The 21,000-nt window shown below is 44.2% G+C and overlaps 1 protein-coding gene across 33 annotated transcripts in view; it reads right to left on the bottom strand.

Annotated features, from left to right (window-relative positions):
• Window positions 1-21,000, bottom strand: part of MYO9A (myosin IXA) — a 471,574-nt gene that overhangs the window by 75,055 nt on the left and 375,519 nt on the right. For all 33 annotated transcript variants that reach the window (XM_038418673.2, XM_043494428.1, XM_038418680.2 and 30 more), the window contains one exon: window positions 11,692-11,767. In XM_038418673.2, the coding sequence (XP_038274601.1) occupies window positions 11,692-11,767 (76 nt within the window). The remainder of the gene's footprint in view (window positions 1-11,691; window positions 11,768-21,000) is intronic.

Below are 21,000 nucleotides of genomic sequence, written 5' to 3'. Positions count from 1 at the left end.
CGTTTACCGGTGCAGACACCATACCATGGCAAGCATGGAGCCCGCTCAGCTCACCATCAACGCTGCTGTTGTGGGCAAGTCTACTATGGGGGCTGCTGTGATCCAAGTAGCCAACGGAATCATTGATGTTCTGTTACCAAAGGTAGTGACTCTGGGAAATGTGCGGACCTTTTTAGATTTTAGGTGCATCATATTCCTGTCCTTTGTCGCTGGTGAAGAAGTCTTGCAGCCATACATTCCAGTCCGGTTGGCACTGTAACACCTTGTAGCACTTCTGTGGTTGACACATGTAACAGCTCCAGGGCTCTTGCTTTTTTGCCTTGGCCGAGGTACCTTGCCCTACCAGGACCTCAAAGCATTCGACACAGAAGCACCTGGCATTGCTACACAGCAGCAGCTCCTGGGTACCTTCGCAGCAGACAGTGCAGTAGGACTGCTAGCCATCCTCGTCCATGGTGTATGGATTCACCGCTTCCGCTGCAACTCTGCTCTCCTGTAACTCTGCAGCAGATGGTGCTGTCCTCGTCAGACATGTAGCTTGGCCGGGGTTCTGGGAATGTCTTCCCTGCCCTGCTCCTAGCAACCTCCAGGGCATTGTGTACGGCTCCACCGCTTCCGCTGCAACTCTGCTCTGCTGCGAGCTGGAGGCTTCCGCCTCAGGCTGCTCTCCCAGCTGGCAGCACCATGTGGTTGCACCTACCCCAGCCTACCCCTTGCTCCCATGGCTCATGAAGCCTGGACAGTAGTAAGGAGCAGTTCAACTACAGGCCGAGTAAGTGCAGAATGATTGTAGAATGTGCCTTTGGACATTGAAAAGCTCGCTGGTGCTGTTGGTCAGACCTCAGCGCAAACCAATATTCCCATTGTTATTGCTGCTTGCTGTGTGCTCCACAATATCTGTGAGAGTAAGGGGGAGACGTTTATGGCGGGGTGGGAGGTTGAGGCAAATTGCCTGGCGTCCAATTTTGAGCAGCAAGACACCAGGGCGATTAGAAGAGCACAGCAAGGCAAGCTGCGCATCAGAGAGGCTTTGAAAACCAGTTTCATGACTGGCCAGGCTTCAGTGTGACACTTGTGTGTGTTTCTCCTTGATGCAAACCAGCCCCCTTTGTTGATTTTAATTCCCTGTAACCACCCTCCCCCCTTCGAAATAAAGTAACTATTGTTTTGAAACCATGCATTTTTTTTTTAATTAATAGAGATAACAGACAAGGTAGCCCGGGTGGGGTGGGGGAGGAGGGAAGGACAAGGCCACGTTGCCTATTGTAGCCACACTAAAAAAAAAACTGTTTGAATGACAGCCTTCTGTTGCTTGGGCCATCCTCTGGAGTGGAGTGGCTGGGTGCCCGGAGCCTCCCCCCATGCATTCTTGAGAGTCTGGATGAGGAGGCTATGGAACACGGGGAGGAGGGGAGGCGGTTATACAGTGGATGCAGCCGGGGTCTGTGCTCTTGTTGGCTTTCTTGCAGCTCAAACAGACGCTTCATCGTGTCCATTTGCTCCCCCATTAGCCTTAGCATCGCATCCTGCCTCCGCTCTTCGTGCTCACTTAATTCTTTCCTGGCCTCTGCCACTGAATGCCTCTATGCATTAAGCTGTGCCCTATCAGTGCGGGAGGACTGCATGAGCTCAGAAAACATGTCATCGCGAGTGCATTTTTTCCACCTTCTAATCTGCGATAACCTCAGGGACGGAGATGACAGGGGGACCGTAGAAACATTCTGTGCTCTACGATTCTGAGGAACTGCATGGTCACCTGTGCTGCTGAGTTTGCCACGCTGACCAAACAGGAAATGAAATTCAAAAGTTCCCGGAGCTTTTCCTGTGTACCTGGCTAGTGCATTGGAGTTCAAAGTGCTGTCCAGAGCGGTCACAATGGAGCACTGAGGGAGAGGCTGAGGGAACTGGGATAGTTTAGTCTGCGGAAGAGAAGAATGAGGGGGGATTTGATAGCTGCTTTCAACTACCTGAAAGGGGGTTCCAAAGATGATAGATATAGACTGTTCTCAGTGGTAGAAGATGAGAGAACGAGGAGTAATGGTCTCAAGTTGCAGTGGGGGAGGTTTAGGTTGGATATTAGAAAAAAGTTTTTCACTCGGAGGTTGGTGAAACACTGGAATGTGTTACCTAGGAAGGTGGTGGAATCTCCTTCCTTAGAAGTTTTTAAGGTCAGGCTTGACAAAGCCCTGGCTGGGATGATTTAGTTGGGGATTGGTCCTGCTTTGAGCAGGGGTTAGACTAGATGACCTCCTGAGGTCCCTTCCAACCCTGATATTCTATGATTCTATAGCTCCCGGAGGCGAATACTGCCAATTTGCATCCGCACTACCCCAAATTCGACCCAGCAAGGTCGATTTTAGCGCTACATCTCTTGTTGGGGAGGAGTACAGAAGTCGATTTTAAGAGCCCTTTAGGTCTACGGAACAGGGTTGGTTGTGTGGACGATTCATTTTTAAAATCAACCTAACGCAGCTAAATTCGACCTAACTCCGTAGTGTAGACCAGGGCTTAGAATCTTGCTACTCCAGCATTGGAAAATACTGATCTCCCACTAACGGGCAGATGAAACGCTGAGATCGCTGCTAGATGCACTTTCAACGAGCTAAGCATAAAGCCTGTTGACTGAAGATGCAGCAAGTACTCCAAGATGTCCTGGATGCAAGCCATTATTGGTTGAACTCTGCAAGCCAGTGACCACACTGAAAATGGCTTCCATTTTGCCGAATACTCCGTTCTGGTAGAAGGCTTTCTACTATTGAGTATGACGAGCAGAACAGCCATTGCATATCACTCTTCCTCCTCATTAAACCACAGGGCAGCCATGCAGGGAGATGAGAGTGGGATGCAAAGTGCCACTGTGATTCTATGTGAACAGATCAGGATGGGGAGGAAGCAATAGGGGAGGCTGAATCGACAATGCAAGAAGGTAAAAAGGAACACCACCACCACCGCCTTAGCCACACCAGGGCAATGAGGATGAGCTTGGCCCAATCCACTTTCAACTTGAGGATGACCTGTGGAACAATGAGGATCAGAGGAAAAGCACATAGGAGCGTCGACTGGCAGCTGAGATAGAAGGCATTGGTCAGGGAGCCCAGACTAAGCCCCCTTACTTCTCACCCCCGAGAACAGAAGAGCCAGCATTTTCTGTTGTCCCTTGTAGCAAACAGGTTGATCGTTGGGATGCTCCAAGCCACGAAAATGATTCACAGATCGCTGGGCTTCAGGGACCACTCGTGACTCAGGGAAAAACTCCTGCCGAGATGGTCCATAAGGTGATTCTGGGCCCTGGGCAAGGGATCAGCTCTGGGAGAGATAGTGCCCTTGACGCAGAACTGCCACAGCCTGATTGCCTCTTCATGGAGCACCCTGGAGTGTGCTCCCCCTTGCCTGTTCACATAATACCTTGGGGTGGCATTGTTGTTAACTAACTATGTGAACCGTTAAGCTGCTGATGTGGTCTAGAAAAGTGTGACAGGCATTGTGGATGGCCCAGAGCTCCAGCACATGGATATGCAGTGAAGCTTCTTGCTCCAACCACAGACTCTGAAACTTCAGTGACCTAAGATGTATTCCCCAACCCATGAGGGAGGCGTCAGTGACCACAGTCTTGGATGGTAAGGACCGGATTAAGGGAACTCTCTCATATTCATTCCCCTGAGCTGTCCACCACTGTAAGGAGTCCAGGATTAGCAAAGGGAGGAGACCAACCTATCCAGGGGGCGAAGGGTTGGACTGTAAATTGTCCTGAGCCACACCTCAAGAGGGCAAAGGTACAGCCTGGAAAATTGAACCAAACTGCATGCATATTTAGTTGGGGATTGGTCCTGCTTTGAGCAGGGGGTTGGACTAGCTGACCTCCTGAGGTCCCTTCCAACCCTGATTTCTATGATTCCCAAAAGCCTCAGGCACATGCGAACTGTCGTGTAAGGTTGAGACTGCAGACTGAGACAAAAACTTGTAGAGACTATTAGGGCCCCCTGAACTCAATTTTCTGAGTGGGAACCAATGTTGACTTCCCAGTGTTTAGGATGAGACCCAGACAGTCGAATAAGCACAGCATAAAGCATACATGAGAAAGAACCTCTTCTCTGGACCTGTTCTTTAGTAACCAGTGGTCCAGATACAGGAAGACATGGATTCCCTTCTTCTTGAGGTATGCTGTCATTTTGTAAAATCCTGGGGGACAGAAGACAAAGTAAGGATGTTTACTGAAAATGGTGGTTCACTACGATGAGCCAGAAGACTCTTCTGTGGCTTGGAAGGATCACCACATGAAAATAAGCATCCTAAAGGTCCAGACCAGCAAACCAGTCATTCTGAGTCAATGAGGGGAGGATAGCTGATAGGGTGACCATTTGGAACATCACATATCTGATATATTTGTTGAGCCTGTGCAGGGTAGCCCTAATATCCTTGAAGGAGTGCAAATTTTCATCAGGTTTGTAAAAAAAAAAAAAAAAAACAAAACAAAAAAAACCCAGAGGAAAAAAAAAGAAAAGAAAAAAAAGCACCCAACCATTGAAGAGCAAATCCTCTATAGCCTGCTGCATGTTGGAAACAACGCCCAAATTTTCTAGCTAGGATGAGCTTTTCATAGGCACCACCGAGGCCTTCACTCAGCCTGAAGTATATGCTTACAACAAGCCATATATGCTACAACAAGCATAGACTGCAGCGATGTCTTGGCTGCCAAGCAATGTTCAGTAATAAACCTCTGAAATTCCACCTTGGAGGCTTTGGGCAGCTGTTCGACATTTAGACATAGTCATCCAATTTACAAAGTTGTATCTGGACAACAGTGCCAGCTGGCTTGCCATTCACATTTGTAGGGAAGAGGTGGTGTAGATCTTTCTACCCATTAAGTCCATCCATTTAGAGTCTTTGTCCTTAATAGCAGACTTAAATCTGCCCTGCTAAGCTCTGTTGTCTGCTGAAGTTGCAACCAGGGAACTAGGGGCCGGTTGGGAGTAAAACACCTCAAATCCCTGCATTTGGGCAAAGTAGCATTTTTCCAAATGCTTTGCCACAGGTGGCACCAAAGCCGGTGTTCTCCAAAGAACATTTGCATGCTCCAGTAGCATATCATTAATGGGGAGAGCCACTTTCTCTGGGGCAAAAGGCTGCAGGGTGTTTATGGGGTTCTCCTGTTAGTGCTCTACCTGGATGCCCCGGGAAGCAGGCACACATCACAAAAGGCCCTCGCAGGCCTTGAAATTCTCAGACACTGAAGGAGGAATCAGGCACTGCTGAGTTGTCCAGGGACAGTGAAGAGGCCATTAGGTGCACCAATAACAGGTCTCAATCCAGAACAGGTGGACTTGGATGGGACAGCTACAGAAGCTCCACAAGGGGAGAACAACTGATGTCCCAGCCACCGATATGCCCAGTGATCTCATCTTAGAGCAGGATGAGGATAGCAACATCCGTGATCAAGGAGTGTTCCAAGGGGGCCACTGGGCACAAGGGTAAGGCATGGGTGGCCAGAAAGTCCTGGATACAGGTCAGGTGATGGAGAACAGGAGGAGGAACCTGACTTGGATGTCAAGGAATCTGGAGTTTCAGGGGATAAAGGTGGAGCCAGCCCTGAAGGTGCGAACAATTGGTTTGACTCATCTGTTGCCCCACAGTGAGGAAAGGACCAGTGTTGATGGTGGAAATGGCATAGCCAGCACTGAATATGCCTAAATCATCTCTGGTGCTGGGAGCAGTCTCAGTACCAAAGTAAGCAGTGGTACTGATGTGGCCAATGGCGCTGAGATGGAGAGCAGGGAAAGCTGCCACAATAATATCAGTGCTGTAAAGTGCAGCAGTGCAGAGGAGTCTCCTAGTGCTGAGGAGGTCCCTTGTGCTGAGCCTGGCAATGGCCCACTTCCACAGTCTGCAGCAAGGGATTATCAGGATGTGGTGCCAACAGACCAGAAGGTTCAGAGGCCCATTCAGGCAGCAAGACTGAGGATGCCATAGTCCTTGTGAAATCCTGGACCTCGGTATGGAAAAGCAGAGGAGGTCCACTGCCACCTGATATGTCACCGGTGCAGAAAAATAGCAGGTACTGGCACTGCCCTCACTGGTACTGGACTCAATGGACGCCCAAGAGCCGGAACCAGAGTCAACATTACTGGGTCTCCCACACCTCTACATAGTGTGGGGGAATAGTTAGAAGGACCTGCTCCATCCCGGATGCCAACAATAGCTGTATTCTTCATGGAGGAGAAAGAAGAGGCTCCGCGAGGAAGGGAATGGTCTTGACTAGTCTTATAAGAACTTTTCCTCAGTGTACTCAATGGAGAGTGGGTTCTTCACCTCTTCAGAGAGGCGCCAGTTCCAGAGCACAAACCAGTACTACTCACTGAGGTCAACGGCAGCCTCCAATCTGACGGAGGCGTCAGTGCCAAAACAGGCCTCGTGGCCTGCTCGAGAAGGTACAGCTTTGGGTGAAGATCTCTAGCCACCTGAGTCCATTTTGTGAACTACTCTGTGAGGTGAGGCTTCCCTAAGCAGAGTAAGGACCTTGTGTGATAGTCATTGTTAGAAATCATCCCCACATACAACGGACAGTTTTGAACCCTGGGGAGGGCATCACCAGGGAAAATAACACTAATACTAAGGATACTATCTATATACAACTAGAACAATTAAGTCAAAGCTAAAGGATTGTGAGGTTAAGCAACACATAGAGCTCCAACTCCAGCCATGGGCGGGAAGAAGGAACTGAGGGGAGGTGGTGCTACCTCAAAATAGCCAGGGAGGGGCTATCGTCATGCTGTGCAAGTGCCACCACTGCTAGGCAAAATTCTCCAGCTCCATTGTGCTGGGTGTGCACATACCTACATGGAATACATGGCTGAATCTACTCAAAGAAGAAACTAAACTTTCCTGGGGGGGTTTAAAAAGATTTTATGGGAATTTTAATACTCTGTAATTATATTTTCTAGGGTGAAAACATATTAACAATAGCATAAATAGCAGCAACCTCTGTCATTTGGGGGGTTAATGATTTCACAGAGCAAAACAGACTGTTTTAAAAGAGTGATCTACAGCTGTTCTTTTCACATTTCTTAAACCATTAATGAACATAAAACAGTTTCTGTTGAACTGAAAATAAAGCCACCCTGACATACTTTGGTTAGTGATATCATTTTTTTTAATTATTTAGTGGCTGCTTCAGGCTGTTTTCAGATATGCTGTCTTGCTTCTGCTTTAGTGAAGCCTTTTTCCCTCTAGCTGCCATAGTACTCCTAGAAACCACAAAACTATTTCTTTGGAGGAGAGTTGAAGGATGTGGATTCATCAGAAAGCTCCTCTGCAGCTACTTCTTGCATGATGTCATTGCTTAGACTTGCATTCAAAATGTCTCAGGCTACACTGCAGGGCTCAATCCATATGGTAACAGACTGTACTTAAGAGGAAACTCCTGGTTTTAATTTAACTCCAGAAAAATGTTTAATGGCTCAGACATTAAGTATCAGAAAGCACTGACATGAGAATCTGAAGGGAAGAATGATTGTTTTAAGTTTGTACATCTTAGTTAAAAATAGATTTCTAATTAATCATGTTACACTCTTCCCCCCCCGCCCCCGAGTACAGTGTTTGATTTATTATAGTGTTTGGTGGATCATTATCTTTATTTTTGTAGACAGTTTTGTATGTGGTAATTGTTAAAATTACATTAAAAACTTGTACAACTTAATTAAAATTTATAATATTAATGAAATAATAGACATTTGTCTTCAACATAAAATCAACCGCTGTTAGTGATATTAAAATCAAATGCATATTTAGGCTTGGAAGAATTCTATTTTTATTTCCATTCATAAGTGGGACAGATAATACCAATGTTTATTTTTAAGCTGTTTTTTTTATTTTAATCGATTTAAATTTTCACAGTTTGGGAAATTATGGGTACGGGCAAACAATTATTTAATGAGTGTAGACACAGATTCAGAAAGATAAAGCTTTATAAACTTCTAAAATAAATTGTCAGCATCATGTCAAAATATAAAAGTAAATATCCTTACACCCAGTTTTAATATACATTCACTAGTACATTTGTAATGAGCCTAATTCAAAAATCTAAATACTAAGATTTTGACTTTAATAAAAGTGGCTTTTTTCCTACTTTGCCTATCTGAAAATTTTCATAATTATACATGAGCATATTTTTGTCAGTCTGTGTATGGTGAAATTGACATTTATCGATAATTACCAGTAAAAATGTAATCCTTCCAAGCCTATGCATATTCATCCATTGCCTTTTGGATTTAAACACCTTATGAGATGTTGAATGGGTGTTTTGTTTTTTACTTTTGGGGTTATGGGGGACAGAAAATATTTAATGGCTCAGTAGTTTACTATGTATTGTGGAACCACAGATTGTTACTACTTAAGACACAGTACTGGGATAGAGAGGCATGCACTAGCTAGGATACCTTGAATAAATGCATTCTTGCCAGTCACTGAACAAATTCCAGCACAGTTAATAAAGCAATACTAGGACTCTTACAGGCAGTTTTGTTACTCAGTGATGAAAAAGGACTTGTCTTCACTATGGGGGTAAGCCGACCTAAGTTACACTACTCCAGCTACTGGTTGACGTAGCTTAGTTCGACTTACCCCGGTGTTTTCATGGCACTGAGTCGACGGGAGACGCTCTCCAGTCGACTTCCCTTATTCTTCTCAGACAGATGGAGTACCAGGGTCAATCAGAGAGCACTCAGCAATCGATTTAGTGGGTCTTCACTAGACCCACTAAATTTATCCCTGCTGCATCGATTGCAGCAGTGTCAATCTCCCCAGAGTGGAGACCAGTCCACAACATTTGTGGATAAGGGAAAGAAGAAAAGTGGGATGACAGTAAGATAGTCACTACCCCTTTAATCTTTGAAGTCTTGGGTTGAAATGTCATTTAGAGCAAATGGAAAAGGTTCAATGGTCTCACAGTGGGGCTCTTTTCAAACTCCCACACATTCTGGTATGGCTGACGGTTTTTGCTCATGACTGGAGTAACTGAGGGTGGTGCAGGTCAGGCTTCAGATGTACTAGTAAAACTAAGTGCAGAGCCATATTCACCACTTACACTATTTATAGCCAATGACACCAGTCTCTACATTAATGGCCAGATTCTGGCACCCTTGTTTACACTGAATAGCACGTTACTCCTCTTAAAATGTCATCGACTTCAAAAGACAAGGGGGAAGAGACTTTTATGTAACCTTGCATTCTGAAGGATTCCAGACCCCTGGGTAAAGGATCACTCAACCATCAATGAAATGTCATCACCTCTGACCTGTAACACAGCTGCTGTTTCACAAAAGCTTATGGTGGCAAGTGGAGAACAAACACTACAGGTGTGGAGGAAAATGGAACCTTTTTGTATTAACTGGTCCAGTGCCAAGTGAAAAGATGGAACATTTTCTGATCAGCTCTAACCCTAACATTACTGCAAAATTGATTTTGAAACAAATGCAAAACCTGAGTGAACTATGCTAGGATAACATCTTCTGTAAGGTTTCTCCTGACATCAGGTTTTTTAGTGGAGTGTTTGTTTGGTACCGGGATGAAGGTGAGATTTGTTATGAGTTTTTAAAATTATTATTATTAATTAAATAAAGTTAGAGAAAATATTCAGGCATTCAAAAGTTTACATGTTCCACCAAGTCTGATGTGTTTCACTTTAAGTTTTCTAAGCTTTAGCTCTTATCCTGATATCCAGGGTTCCTTCACTTTCAGGGAATTTATCTGCTGTTTTGTTTTGATCCAAATAAATGCAGTTGAGCATATGACTGCAAGTAGCAAAGAACAGTAAGGTCCTTCTTTTTTGTTCCCTCTGCTCCTCTGATGGAGAAGTAGGGATTCCAGTGCAATTACACCGCACACACAATTACACATCATGATTGGAGTTAAACTGGTTACAGCGGGATCAGTTATAGTACTAGTAGAAAAGGTTAAGGAAACAGTCTACTATAGAGACAGCCATTGCATTCACTTCACACAACAGAGTGGGATTACTTTTCAAGAACAGAAGCTAGAGTTGGGTAGAATGCTGAAACTGAAAATGTATCTACTCTATAACCTCTAGTGAAATTGTGCCTGGAGGATCACCCAGTGACTTTGCAGACCTATTCCTTTTCTCACCCCAGGAATGGCACTGCTTCTCATGGGAAAGGCCTTGACCGCCCCAATAAGACTGTGCTAGCTCTAAGGATAAGTATCACTGATACACATTTTGATCTAATTGAAGAACGCAGTTTTGTGGGAACAATGTTGTTCTTTGGTACATCAAAATAAACTCATTCATTTTCAGATTCTTTAAGTCTGTTTCAACAGAAAACAGGGCCTTCCTGATATTAAAAAAGTCATGCTACCTCAACTTTATCAGAGGAAAAGAGCACTGAGATGGGAGAATATTATATGTTTAAAGGGACACTTTACACAGATTGATAGGGAGGTTTACACAGAGTCCACAATACTAGAGAAAAGATCCCGGGTCTCACTATAACTATGCTTGGGGCAGGCCAGAAGGAAAAATAGTGGCTTCAGATCACACTGATTCCTCCTGATCTTGGTCTGTCCTGGTGCTGGTCCAGTTCACCGGTGAAACAAAGGAATTCAGGGCTGTTATAAATTACACTCAGCTGCCCACAACCCCAAGTAGTTGTTTCAGCTGCTGAAGCACCCTGGCCATACCCCTATGCCAAGGGCCAGGAGCAGGGGTGAAGTAGAGTAGCCCCAGGCAAGGGGAATCCTGAGGGGTCTGGTTAAGCAGGTTTCCTGACACATTTGCATCACTGGAATAGAGCAGCTGGAGTACAGAGGAGGCCTAGATCTGTCTTCAAGGTAGGAGCAGTCTGTTTAACAGAACACTTAATTCTGAATATGGGCCAGAAAAACTGTTTGGAAAGGGGTGCTGGCCTCTTATGTACCCCTTAATGGCTCCTGAGGTGTAGTAGACCTGACACCTTGCATGAGCTATGTCCTCACTCAAACCTTGATGGAAAAATCCAGGATTGAACTGCAAGGACATTTTATAATCTTAAAGAATCTCTCTAACACCGGAAGTAGAATTACTTCAGACCCAGACCTGTAATATGACAGAGATGTAGATGACCTGTATTTTAAGAGGGTTTCAATCATTAGTGGTATCTTCATTTTAGCAGTTAGGATTCCTTTGACATTCCCTGAACAAATGTATCTGCAAACATATCTGCAAATGTTTGAATCTCAACACTACAAACCCCCACAATTCTTTGGGAACACAAACCAAAGTGTGCCATGGGACCTTCTTCCCATCACATCATAGATGCATAGTTCTGTGTATTATAAAACACACAAGTACTTCTTTTTTGTCCATAGAAGAACTGTGGATGAATTCTGACCTCTATACCTATAACAAACACACTTATGTGAATGTTAAGGGTGGACAACCTTGACTATTTCCCTATAATATTACTTCAGTTTATAGCACACGCCTCCTTATAAATCAACTTCTAAAATCTTTGCCACTTCACTTACAGGATTCTATGTTTCTGAGTTGGCTATGACCATGTGACAAGGGCAAAGCAAGAACGAACTAAGGGCAAAAGACAAAGTTAGCCTGGGAGAAACTTTCACAGGGTGGTTTTGCAACAGAACAAAGAAATTCTCCCCTCTGAAATGATCTTTACCTGCTAATGTGAAGAGTAGACTTACCGCTGGGTTTTCTCATTGATGGTGTTAACTCCCTGAAGATCTGAAAGGGGCGTTCTTGGGCTTTTCCGGGTAATACCTATGGAAGCATATCAACAAGAGTTTTTACACCCCTCTTTACAAGGAGAAAATTAGAGCAGCAACAGCTTTTTGTTGGCTGCAAATGAAAAAGAATAATATGTATTTGTTATGGCATATGCTGGTATACAAAGTAAGGGGTTTATGAAAGAGCCATGGCTGCTGAAATATCAACTGACTACTAACGTCTAACATGTTCTTTGACAAGGAGACATAACTTACTAGCAATTCTGCTCGCTCTAGTCTGCCTCTTCCCCCAGCTCCCGCCAATACAACATGTGAACAATTTGTCAATGATGTACTTTCCACTATTAGAAAGCAAGATGGGAGGAAAACTATCAATCAGTCACGACTGATATAAAGATACCAGTTTACCTGCTTCCTGTCAGTCAAAACACTTCAAAGCAGTAACATGAAAAATATAGAAATATAATAGTCAATCACTCCATCAAGAAGGGAATTGGTTGGGATAGAGAGAGAGAAATAGCTAGATTACTACAATTACAGTAATTGTTTCTTGTTGTATGTCACTGCTTCTTCCCCTTCCCAACAAATGAATATACACTGACATAGTAAGCAGTATGCTGTAGGGGGTAATCTTATCTTCTGCCAAAACAGAATCCGCTGAAACTTATAGGTTCAATTTTCAACGCCTGATAAATGTGTGAGGAGAGTATGTTGTAACAGCTTTGTAGATTTTAATGGCAGATGGTTCAACTATGTCTGCCCAAGAAGTGGAAATGTTTTGGGTGCAAACTAAATTAACAGAAATAAAGGGAAGATATAACTGTTTGCAGGCAATAAAATATTGTTTGTATCCATCCAGCAACTGATATTTAGAGAATTTACAGCCTTTTCATCTGATCATGAAAACAAGTAAGTAATTTCTTAGCTGTCTAAAATCTTTAGTGTGAACCAAGAAATTTTGTAGAATACACGTAACATCCAGCAAGTGTGTATTCCTTTGCCCTGAATTCTCCAAAATGATGGGGAGGGGGATGGGAAACTCTAGGAAAAAAGGAAATCTAAATTGTCTTTTGTAATAAAACATAGGAGGAAGTGCAACACTACCTTCTCCAAAAAAAAAAAAAAAAAAAAAAAAAAAAAAGAGAGAGTTAGTCTGGGGTCAGTGGAATGAAGTCTCATACTCCCTGGCTGGCTGAGATAACAATCATACTAAATATGTCTTCTTAAAAGGTGAGCATGTGGAAGGAATACTTCTCCTATGAGAGAGAGGAGGAAACTTGTTAAAACCTGTAGCAGCATACCACATTCGAGGCCAGTTAGGGAAGCCTGTATAGCTTTTACTTTGGGCTTTGCAAAAAAAAAAAAAAAAACTACTTAAGTAACAAGCTCTGAGATCCTACCTCACAGATCCTGATGGAGCCAATACAGCTATGCTAAAAAAGTTCTGGGACCTTCAACGGGCTCACTTGGAGGTTCTAATTAAAGCCAACCCATAGACATTTTAAAACGTACTGACTTGTAACGATGTCCTCCTGTAGTCCTCTTGGAACACTTTTTTTTTTAAACTATCCAAATCTGATCGTGAGTCTTTGAAGTCGATAGCTTCCAATATTCCTCAAAATAGGTCACAACCGCCCTGGTGCACCCAACTCTCAGATATGTTCAGCCTCTCAGTTTGAGGCTGTCAGAATTGGCAAAGGGGACTTTGATGGAACAGATCCAGCCACTCTGGATGCATGCAAAACTGTCCTACAGTTAGGTCTACAGTTTGAGAACAACGATCATCTCAGAAATTCATTTTTGTCTACTCCCAGAGTTTTCACAGAATCAAGTGAATAAAAGGAAAAGGGAGATGACACTGTCCCCAAATTCCTTCCTCATGCCCCACAAAACATATCATCTCTAATTCCTCTTGGATTGAATGTCTGGAAGGAAAAGCATGAGAGAGAGACCTTCTGGGACAAAAGAAAGTCCTATGATAAAATGAAGAGATCAGCTAGGTTGGCAGGGGTGGCAGGTTTGTATAATTTTTGGTGGTGCCCAGAACGGGTCCAAGTCCCCACCCCGTATCCCCACCTGCCTTGTAGCTGATATTTTTTTTTGTAATGTAAAAATGGACTGGGAACAGTGTTTAACAGTTTCCCTATATTGCACAGTGTGTGTGTGTGTGTGGGGGGAACGAGGGTTCTGGGGTGGGGCCAGGGATGAGGGGTTTGGGATGTGGGAGGGGCGCAGGGCTAGGGTAGAGGGTTGGGCTGTGGGGGTTAAGGCTGTGAGGTGAGGCTAGGGACGAGGGGATCACGGTGCAGGAGGGGGCTCAGGGCTGGAGCAGAAGGTTAGGGTGCAGGGGGGGTGAAGGCTCTGGGGATGAGGAGTTTGGGTTAAGGCCAGCAAGGGAGCACAGCGTAGAGCTGCAGGGCAGCCGCCTGCTGCCCAGGGCGCAGGAGGATGTTCCGGGGGAGGCGTGCAGGGTGGCAGGCGGAGCCGGGGGAGAGACCCAGCCCCGATTGTTGGTGGAGCCGGGTCCCCAGCCCCTGAATTTGCTGGAGCACGGGGGCACCACCATATAACTCACTGCCCCATAGGGTGGTGCTGGTCAAAATAAAAACTTCCACTTACAAACTGATGTACAGCCAAAGGGGTCAGATCTGGGATGTTTGGGGGCATTTTTAGGTTTCAGAAAGCTGCATATTGGCTTTCGTCAGATCTTCTCGAAAGAATTTAATTCCTGTGAAGAAGAAAGCGGCCAACTTGATTTTTACATGTGGTTGGTATTCCGTCATCAAAGACACTGATGCTGTCAATGCCATTTACTGCACTGCAAATCAAGAACTATCACATGATGTCTCTCAAAGACATGAAGTGAACTGGGTGGAGACTAAAAATGTGCAGATAATTTAGATACTGATTTAGGTCAGTGGCTACCTATTTGGGAATCTTCTCAGATCTATGTCCTATGCCTGGGCACAAAACCAGAATGGGTAGCCAGTTTGTAAGTCCCTTAGATAGTTAAATCAGCCCTCTTGTTAGTGCAGCTTATGTGTAACCCAAGGAAACACAACAATGTTCATAAGGAGGGCAAAGAGAGAACATGGATGGAAGTGTTAACTATGATGACTCACCTGAAGAGAAACAAGGTGAGTGAGGTAATAATCTTTTTGGATGAACTTCTGTGGGATAGTCAATCTCCAAAGCAGGGGGAAAACTGCAGTAAACTGGTTGATTGTTGCCCTCATCTGAAGTGTCAAACTGCTTCTTAGAAGAAGGGGTTGACTGAGTAGAAGAAGGGATGGGCAGTCCTCATTTTTGCTGTTTGACTCATCTCCTGAAGCCTGGAGAAGGTGTGCTGATAGCATGGGAACGGCCCAGATCTTTGAGCAGTTTGTATTCTATAAAATTGTCTTTTCATTGAGACACATAGATTCTTGTGACCCCAGGGTTGCTCTGGAGAGAGAAGTCCTTATGCTCTCTGAAGAGCTTGGTTCCTTCAAAAGGGAGATCCTCCACCATGTTCTGTACTTCTCTTGGAAGATCCAAGGACTGGAACCAGATGCTGTCCTCATGACCACTGGTGTGACTATGGATCTGGAGGCTGTGTCAGCAGAATCTAGGGCAGGTTGGTGGGAGGTTTTTGGAACTAACTTGGTCTCTGTGATGATGGACTGAAACTTCTCTCTCTGGTCTTGTGAGAGATGTTCAGTTAAGTGTGTAAATGTTGAGTATGTGGTAAAGATGTATTCTGCCATCAAGACCTTTTAATTTGAAATAAGAAATTGAAGAGCAGCTGATGATTAGCTGTTTCTGCCCAATAAGTCCAGCCTCTTGGATTCCTTGTCTATTGAAGAGGGCCATCAAGTCTGATGGCTCCTTTCATTGGCTGCACCCACCATTAAGGAATTAGAGATAGGATGGAAAAAAGCGGTCCATTCCCTTTGGCAGGATGTAGTACTTTTTATCAGATCTCTTACAGGGTGGGTGGCATTGTGGACGGTGTTTGCCATAGTTTATGTGCAGGGGATAGCAATGCCTCTTTACTGGGTAAAGCAATTTTTTCTTTTGGATTGATATTCAAAATATCCACCAAAGAATGTTGTGACTCTTGGAGTTCCTCTAGTGGGATCTGGAGAAAGTTTATCAATCTCTTCATGAGGTTCAGGAATGTCTTGAAATCATCAGCATAGGAGGGTGGTAGTGGCATTACTACCTCATCTGGAGATGAAGTGGACTTAACTGAAGGAGGCGAGATATCCTCAGGTTGAGGTTCTGTCTCCTGCTGTGCATTGCCCAGTACCAAAGAAGGGCAGAGTACTGGGGGATGGACAATTGGTGACATTGAATGGGACGATACCTGTAGTATCTTCTTAGTATCCTATAGAACTGGTCACCAAAATGGCCCCTGGGATCCCAGTAACCACCGTGAAGAGGAGAACTGGGGAAGGGTCCACAATGATAGTGCTAGTCTCTGTGGTTCCCGGTAGGTTCTCTAGGGTCTTCCACGTTAAAAAAAACTCATGGGAGCTTGATGGTATGGTACAGGAATGGATTCTCATACCGAGAACTCAGAGTTCAATAAATCATCTTGGGAGCTACGTTGAGATACCCCAAGTAACATGGCTGGTGCTGCCACCTGAAGGCTTAGGCAGGTGTTGGCTTGCAGCTGTCTGGATGGTACCAGTGCAGAGGCTCTGATAAATCTCCATAGCAAAGGAGATTCAGGCTCATCCAAAATGATGAGATCCTCAGAAGATAAAAATCTGGAAGGAGCTAGAGGGCTCTTGTAGTCTATAGTCGAGGCTTGGGTTGGTACTGGAGGTGGAACTGTGGACTAGTGAGATGGAGACTATTGCAGTACTGAGCTGGATGCAGGGTCCTGTCTTACTTCAGAGCTAGTGTAAGAAACCTGTACTGAGGGATGTATGCTGTGAGGGATCAGGTGGTGCTGCTGCAGTAGGTGTTCTGGAAAAGGGCTTATCAATACAAGGCTCCTTACATGATACCAATGCCTCAGTACCAGACTCAGTTGGAGCCTCTATGGCAGTGCTACTCAAAGTGGTGGTCCGAACCATCTGCTGCCGGTCTGCACGCATATTGGAAAAAAAAATTGCCGGTCCCCCACATTAGATAGCTTGAGAAGCACTGCTCTACGGTACCCTTTAAGGGATGTGAGGTCTCCGGAGAATGGGTGCTATGGGGTGACCTACCCCTTTTCATCATTTCTCTGGTCGGGGAGGAATGCTTTCTTCTCTTTGATGTCTTTGTCTCCGTGGTGCAAATAATGCTGGACGGGTGACTGAAGCAGCCTGTGATATTGAGGCCGATGTACCGGTGGAGGGACAGGATTGGAAGTGGACCATTCCAGAGCTAGAGCATATTCCATTAACAGGAGTTTTGGTCTAATGTCCCTATCTTCTTTGGACCTACCCTTAAACTCCAGATAGATCTTACACTTTGAGGGGATGTGGGAGTCCCCCAAACACCACAGACAACTTGAATGTCTGACTGTGGGGAAAAGACCTGTGGCAGGTCTGGCAGGACTTAAACCCTGAGGTCTTAGGCAAAACAGATTGTGCTCCAGCACAAAGGTCGAGGGGGGGGGGGGGGGGAAGTCCCACTCCAGGAGCACAAAAATCATGCTAAATGAAATATAGCGAAAATTAAATAAAGGTAAAGTACATAATTGAGAACCTAAAAACTTTCATGAGGTCAAAGACAGGTGGGAAGCTGAATATAGCTAACTGCAGAAGACTCCTTCCCAAGCCACAGGCGGGCTGAAAAGTAACTAAGTGGCAGTAGGCTCACGCCTCCCTATATCCACTTATTTGGAGCATGAGGTGTTACTTCATGCAGGCATGAGCCTGCAAGCACTACTTTGTAGTCTGTGATTGTTAGCGAATGGGCACACATACATCCCAGGTGGAGCACCCTCAAGGGCATATATTCAGGGGGAAAAGGCTATTGCCTCATCGACCTTGTCGCTCTCATACCCTGGGACCATATGGCTACACCAACACTGCAACCACCTGAAAAGACCCTGTTTCACTGCAACTCTGGGAACAGTCAAATGCCAGCCCACCTTTTCCCCATTCCTTTTGGTCAAACCCAAGATGACAGAATGGAGGAGACATTTATTTAGTGCACTCCCAAAAGCATTATTCTCAGTATGGCATTTAGATTCAGAGAGTTGAGGAGATTGGGGAATTCAGCTACTATGAGAGACAGGAAGTTACCCTCTGGGGTCTTCCTTTTCAGAATTGAGGTTGATGTACAGATACACAGCCTCCTTCCAGGAGGGGATTCCCCAGAGATAGAACTGGCTGTCCAGTTCCTGTCTGAGATTGCAGGTCTTGGGCCCAGAGGTTGCTTTTTAGTAAATCCACTTGCAGTGGGGCTCCAAAGGGTTAAAGAACACAGACTGGAAGACAGAATGAACAGTTCCAGTTGTGCCATGAGAAGCAAACTCTCTGCAGACTTCTCCCCATAAAGAAACACGAGAGAGAGTGATTTCCGGGGCAAGGAAGGTCTAGCTCCGTTCCCTTAGAGCAGGAATCAGAGATGCAGGGTTCCCCTGGCAGTGCTCCAGAAGGCCTCAGATTCACAAGTTCCTGCCTACAGGACCCCATCTTGCTCCAACCAGACTAAGTGCAAGGGCCTAAATTGCAGCTATTATCAGTAGTGATATGTGGAATAAGCCTCTTCAGCACGAGGCAAAGAAAACACGTCACACTGTAGCTTGTCTTGCTGTGAAATAGATAGGGGATGAAAGCAATGATAGATCAGCATCTGAGAACTGCAACTTTGCAGGGATGCTCAGCAACAGCAACTTCCTCCTGAGAAATGGAGCTTTGGTTCTGGCTTCTAGAGCAAACCCAAGATCTGAGAGGCAGGCAAAGGGGAGGGAATTCTGCCAGAGGCCTTCAAACACACACATACCAACATCTGGGACACAGAGCCTTCCTCGACTTTTTTCTTCTCTCTTGAGGTTCTTACTTCTCACTTCTGCAGAGAAGGGCTGGAAGAGACAGAGCTGGAAGACAACCCAGGCATTATGCCATGCTTCCAGTATGAAATGATAGGAGACACTGGAAATGGGTGAACTGGTGCTTTTATAATAGAACATGATACACAGGTCTTTTTCACTCCCAGATTCCTGCTACGTGACTGGATCCTATTGTCTAACAAGGTGTTCACATGTAGGATACTGGAAAAAGTGATGCAACACAAATGGCCTTTTAAATCAATTGTGAGTGCACCTCACCCTTTTCCTGTAGGTATCTTTACTCTGATTGCAACACGTTCCTAAATATCCAAAGATGTTTACAGATTTACTATGATTTTACACTGTCCAAAACTGACAAGGAACTACCAATAAAATAACTGCCCAGTAGATGGAAATTTGCCTAAGGTCAGTGTCAACCCTGTAGGGCAGCAGGCTGCATATGTTACCATGTTTACAGTACTGAAGGCCCATAGATCAATTTTAAATTATTTATTGACTTTATTAATTAAGCGGATAATATCTTGATGTTCACTGACTGGGTTCTGACTTTATGTATGGCATAAATGTCTTGATTTTCCCCCATAAACATATGGAGAAAATCTTTAATCTATTATATTTCATTTCGGTTGGAATCTTTTATAACCAGTGGGTCTCTTTTGAACAGTGACCCTTCATTGGAATACTGATTTTGTTCTTTTTAGTGACTTGTTTATCCTATGACTGCAGCGTGAACTTAAAATGAGAATGATAAGATTACAATCACCAGAAATGTAATATCCACAGGAGGGGAATATTTTATGAGATGCTGAAATTATTAAGATAAGATTGTACCAAAATATTGCTGTAGCTTGGTCTTACATAAATCAGGAAAAGAAACATTTTTATTCCAGGATCAACTTAAAACTACACTGGAGCTTATATAGTAGGTGTATATAACACTAGTAAGTGTCAGATACTCCAGGCAGTCTATTAATTCAAAGATTTGTCACTTGCAACTGTAAAAATAAATTACGTATGAGATGAGTGCAAGCTGAGTTAAGAAATGACTGCTGCAGTAATTCATTAAAAACTTGTCTACATATTACCAGATGAAGAGCAAATGCTTAAAGAGCTCTACATCCCGCCCAGCTGCAGTCTTAATGCAATGCTGTTTCTACTGTGGGGGGGAACTGAGAGGCTTTTGGGAACAAAGGGTAGTTATTTTTAATTTAACCCCTCTTGGTTTGCTTGTGCTCCCGTCCCCCCACCACCAAATACTCTGACAAAAGGAAAATTTATTCATGAATTGTATAAACAATTACTCTCCAAACAAAGGATCAGGAACTTGGGTGCTTCTCCATTTACAGGGTAGATGCAGATTGAACAGCTAACCTAAACTGTGGTCATAAATATGACTATTCTCTAAAACACACTTCCCTCTAAGGGCTCATTTCCCTGAGTTCAATGCTAGTCCTTTCAAGGGCTAGACTGATTTGTCTAATTGGGTCTTTTCTATGTCTAATGTCTATATTTTTATGATTTTGGGAAGAATTGTGGATAATATACTTTCTACCTACTATATAGGAACATTAACCAACAGAGCTCCTGCATTTGACTCAGACAGCTAAGCCCAGCACGTCACACTGTGCAATAATTTTTGTTACATAATTCCCATCAGAAGAGAGCATGAAGCCCTATTATTCATTGCTTAACTTGTTAAGACATTGAAGCATTCCTGCTTTTCTGTTATGGAATACTGATAAAATAACAGAAATGTACTAGGTATAATCACTGAAGTGATTAAGTAACCAATGAAAAGGTGACCATTAGTAACTTGGCCAAATAGCTAGAACAGTAATTGATATTACCACCCTAGGGGAATTTGGATTCACTAACTAATCCACTGGTTAAATAACTTTTTTAATTTACACTTGTGATTGGAACTGTCAAAACAAAGACATTTCTACCAAACAATCCATTTTTCAGAAATCGAGAGGATGTAACTTTATTCAACTTCCAGGAAAAGCCAAGTCCAAGTAGTACCATTGGTGAGCATATAGGTTCTTCTAAAACTTGGGAATACATGCCTCAAGGCTAGCAACTGAATGAATCCAGCAAAATCTAACTCCCAAGCCTCAAATAATTAAATGGGTTTGGACTCTACCTATTTTAAAGAAAACGTTTTAGGAACTGACCAATGGCAGCATACACTGTAGAGGGAAATGCAAGAGACCAAAATACAGAAGCAGCGAACTACAGTACTTGTTTGCCAGACCATCTGCTCTTGGCCA

Source organism: Dermochelys coriacea, chromosome 10, assembly GCF_009764565.3.
Source record: "Dermochelys coriacea isolate rDerCor1 chromosome 10, rDerCor1.pri.v4, whole genome shotgun sequence".
NCBI classification, from domain to species: Eukaryota; Metazoa; Chordata; order Testudines; family Dermochelyidae; genus Dermochelys; species Dermochelys coriacea.
Note: the sequence above shows the minus strand (reverse complement) of the source record. Positions and strands in the feature narration are given on the sequence as shown.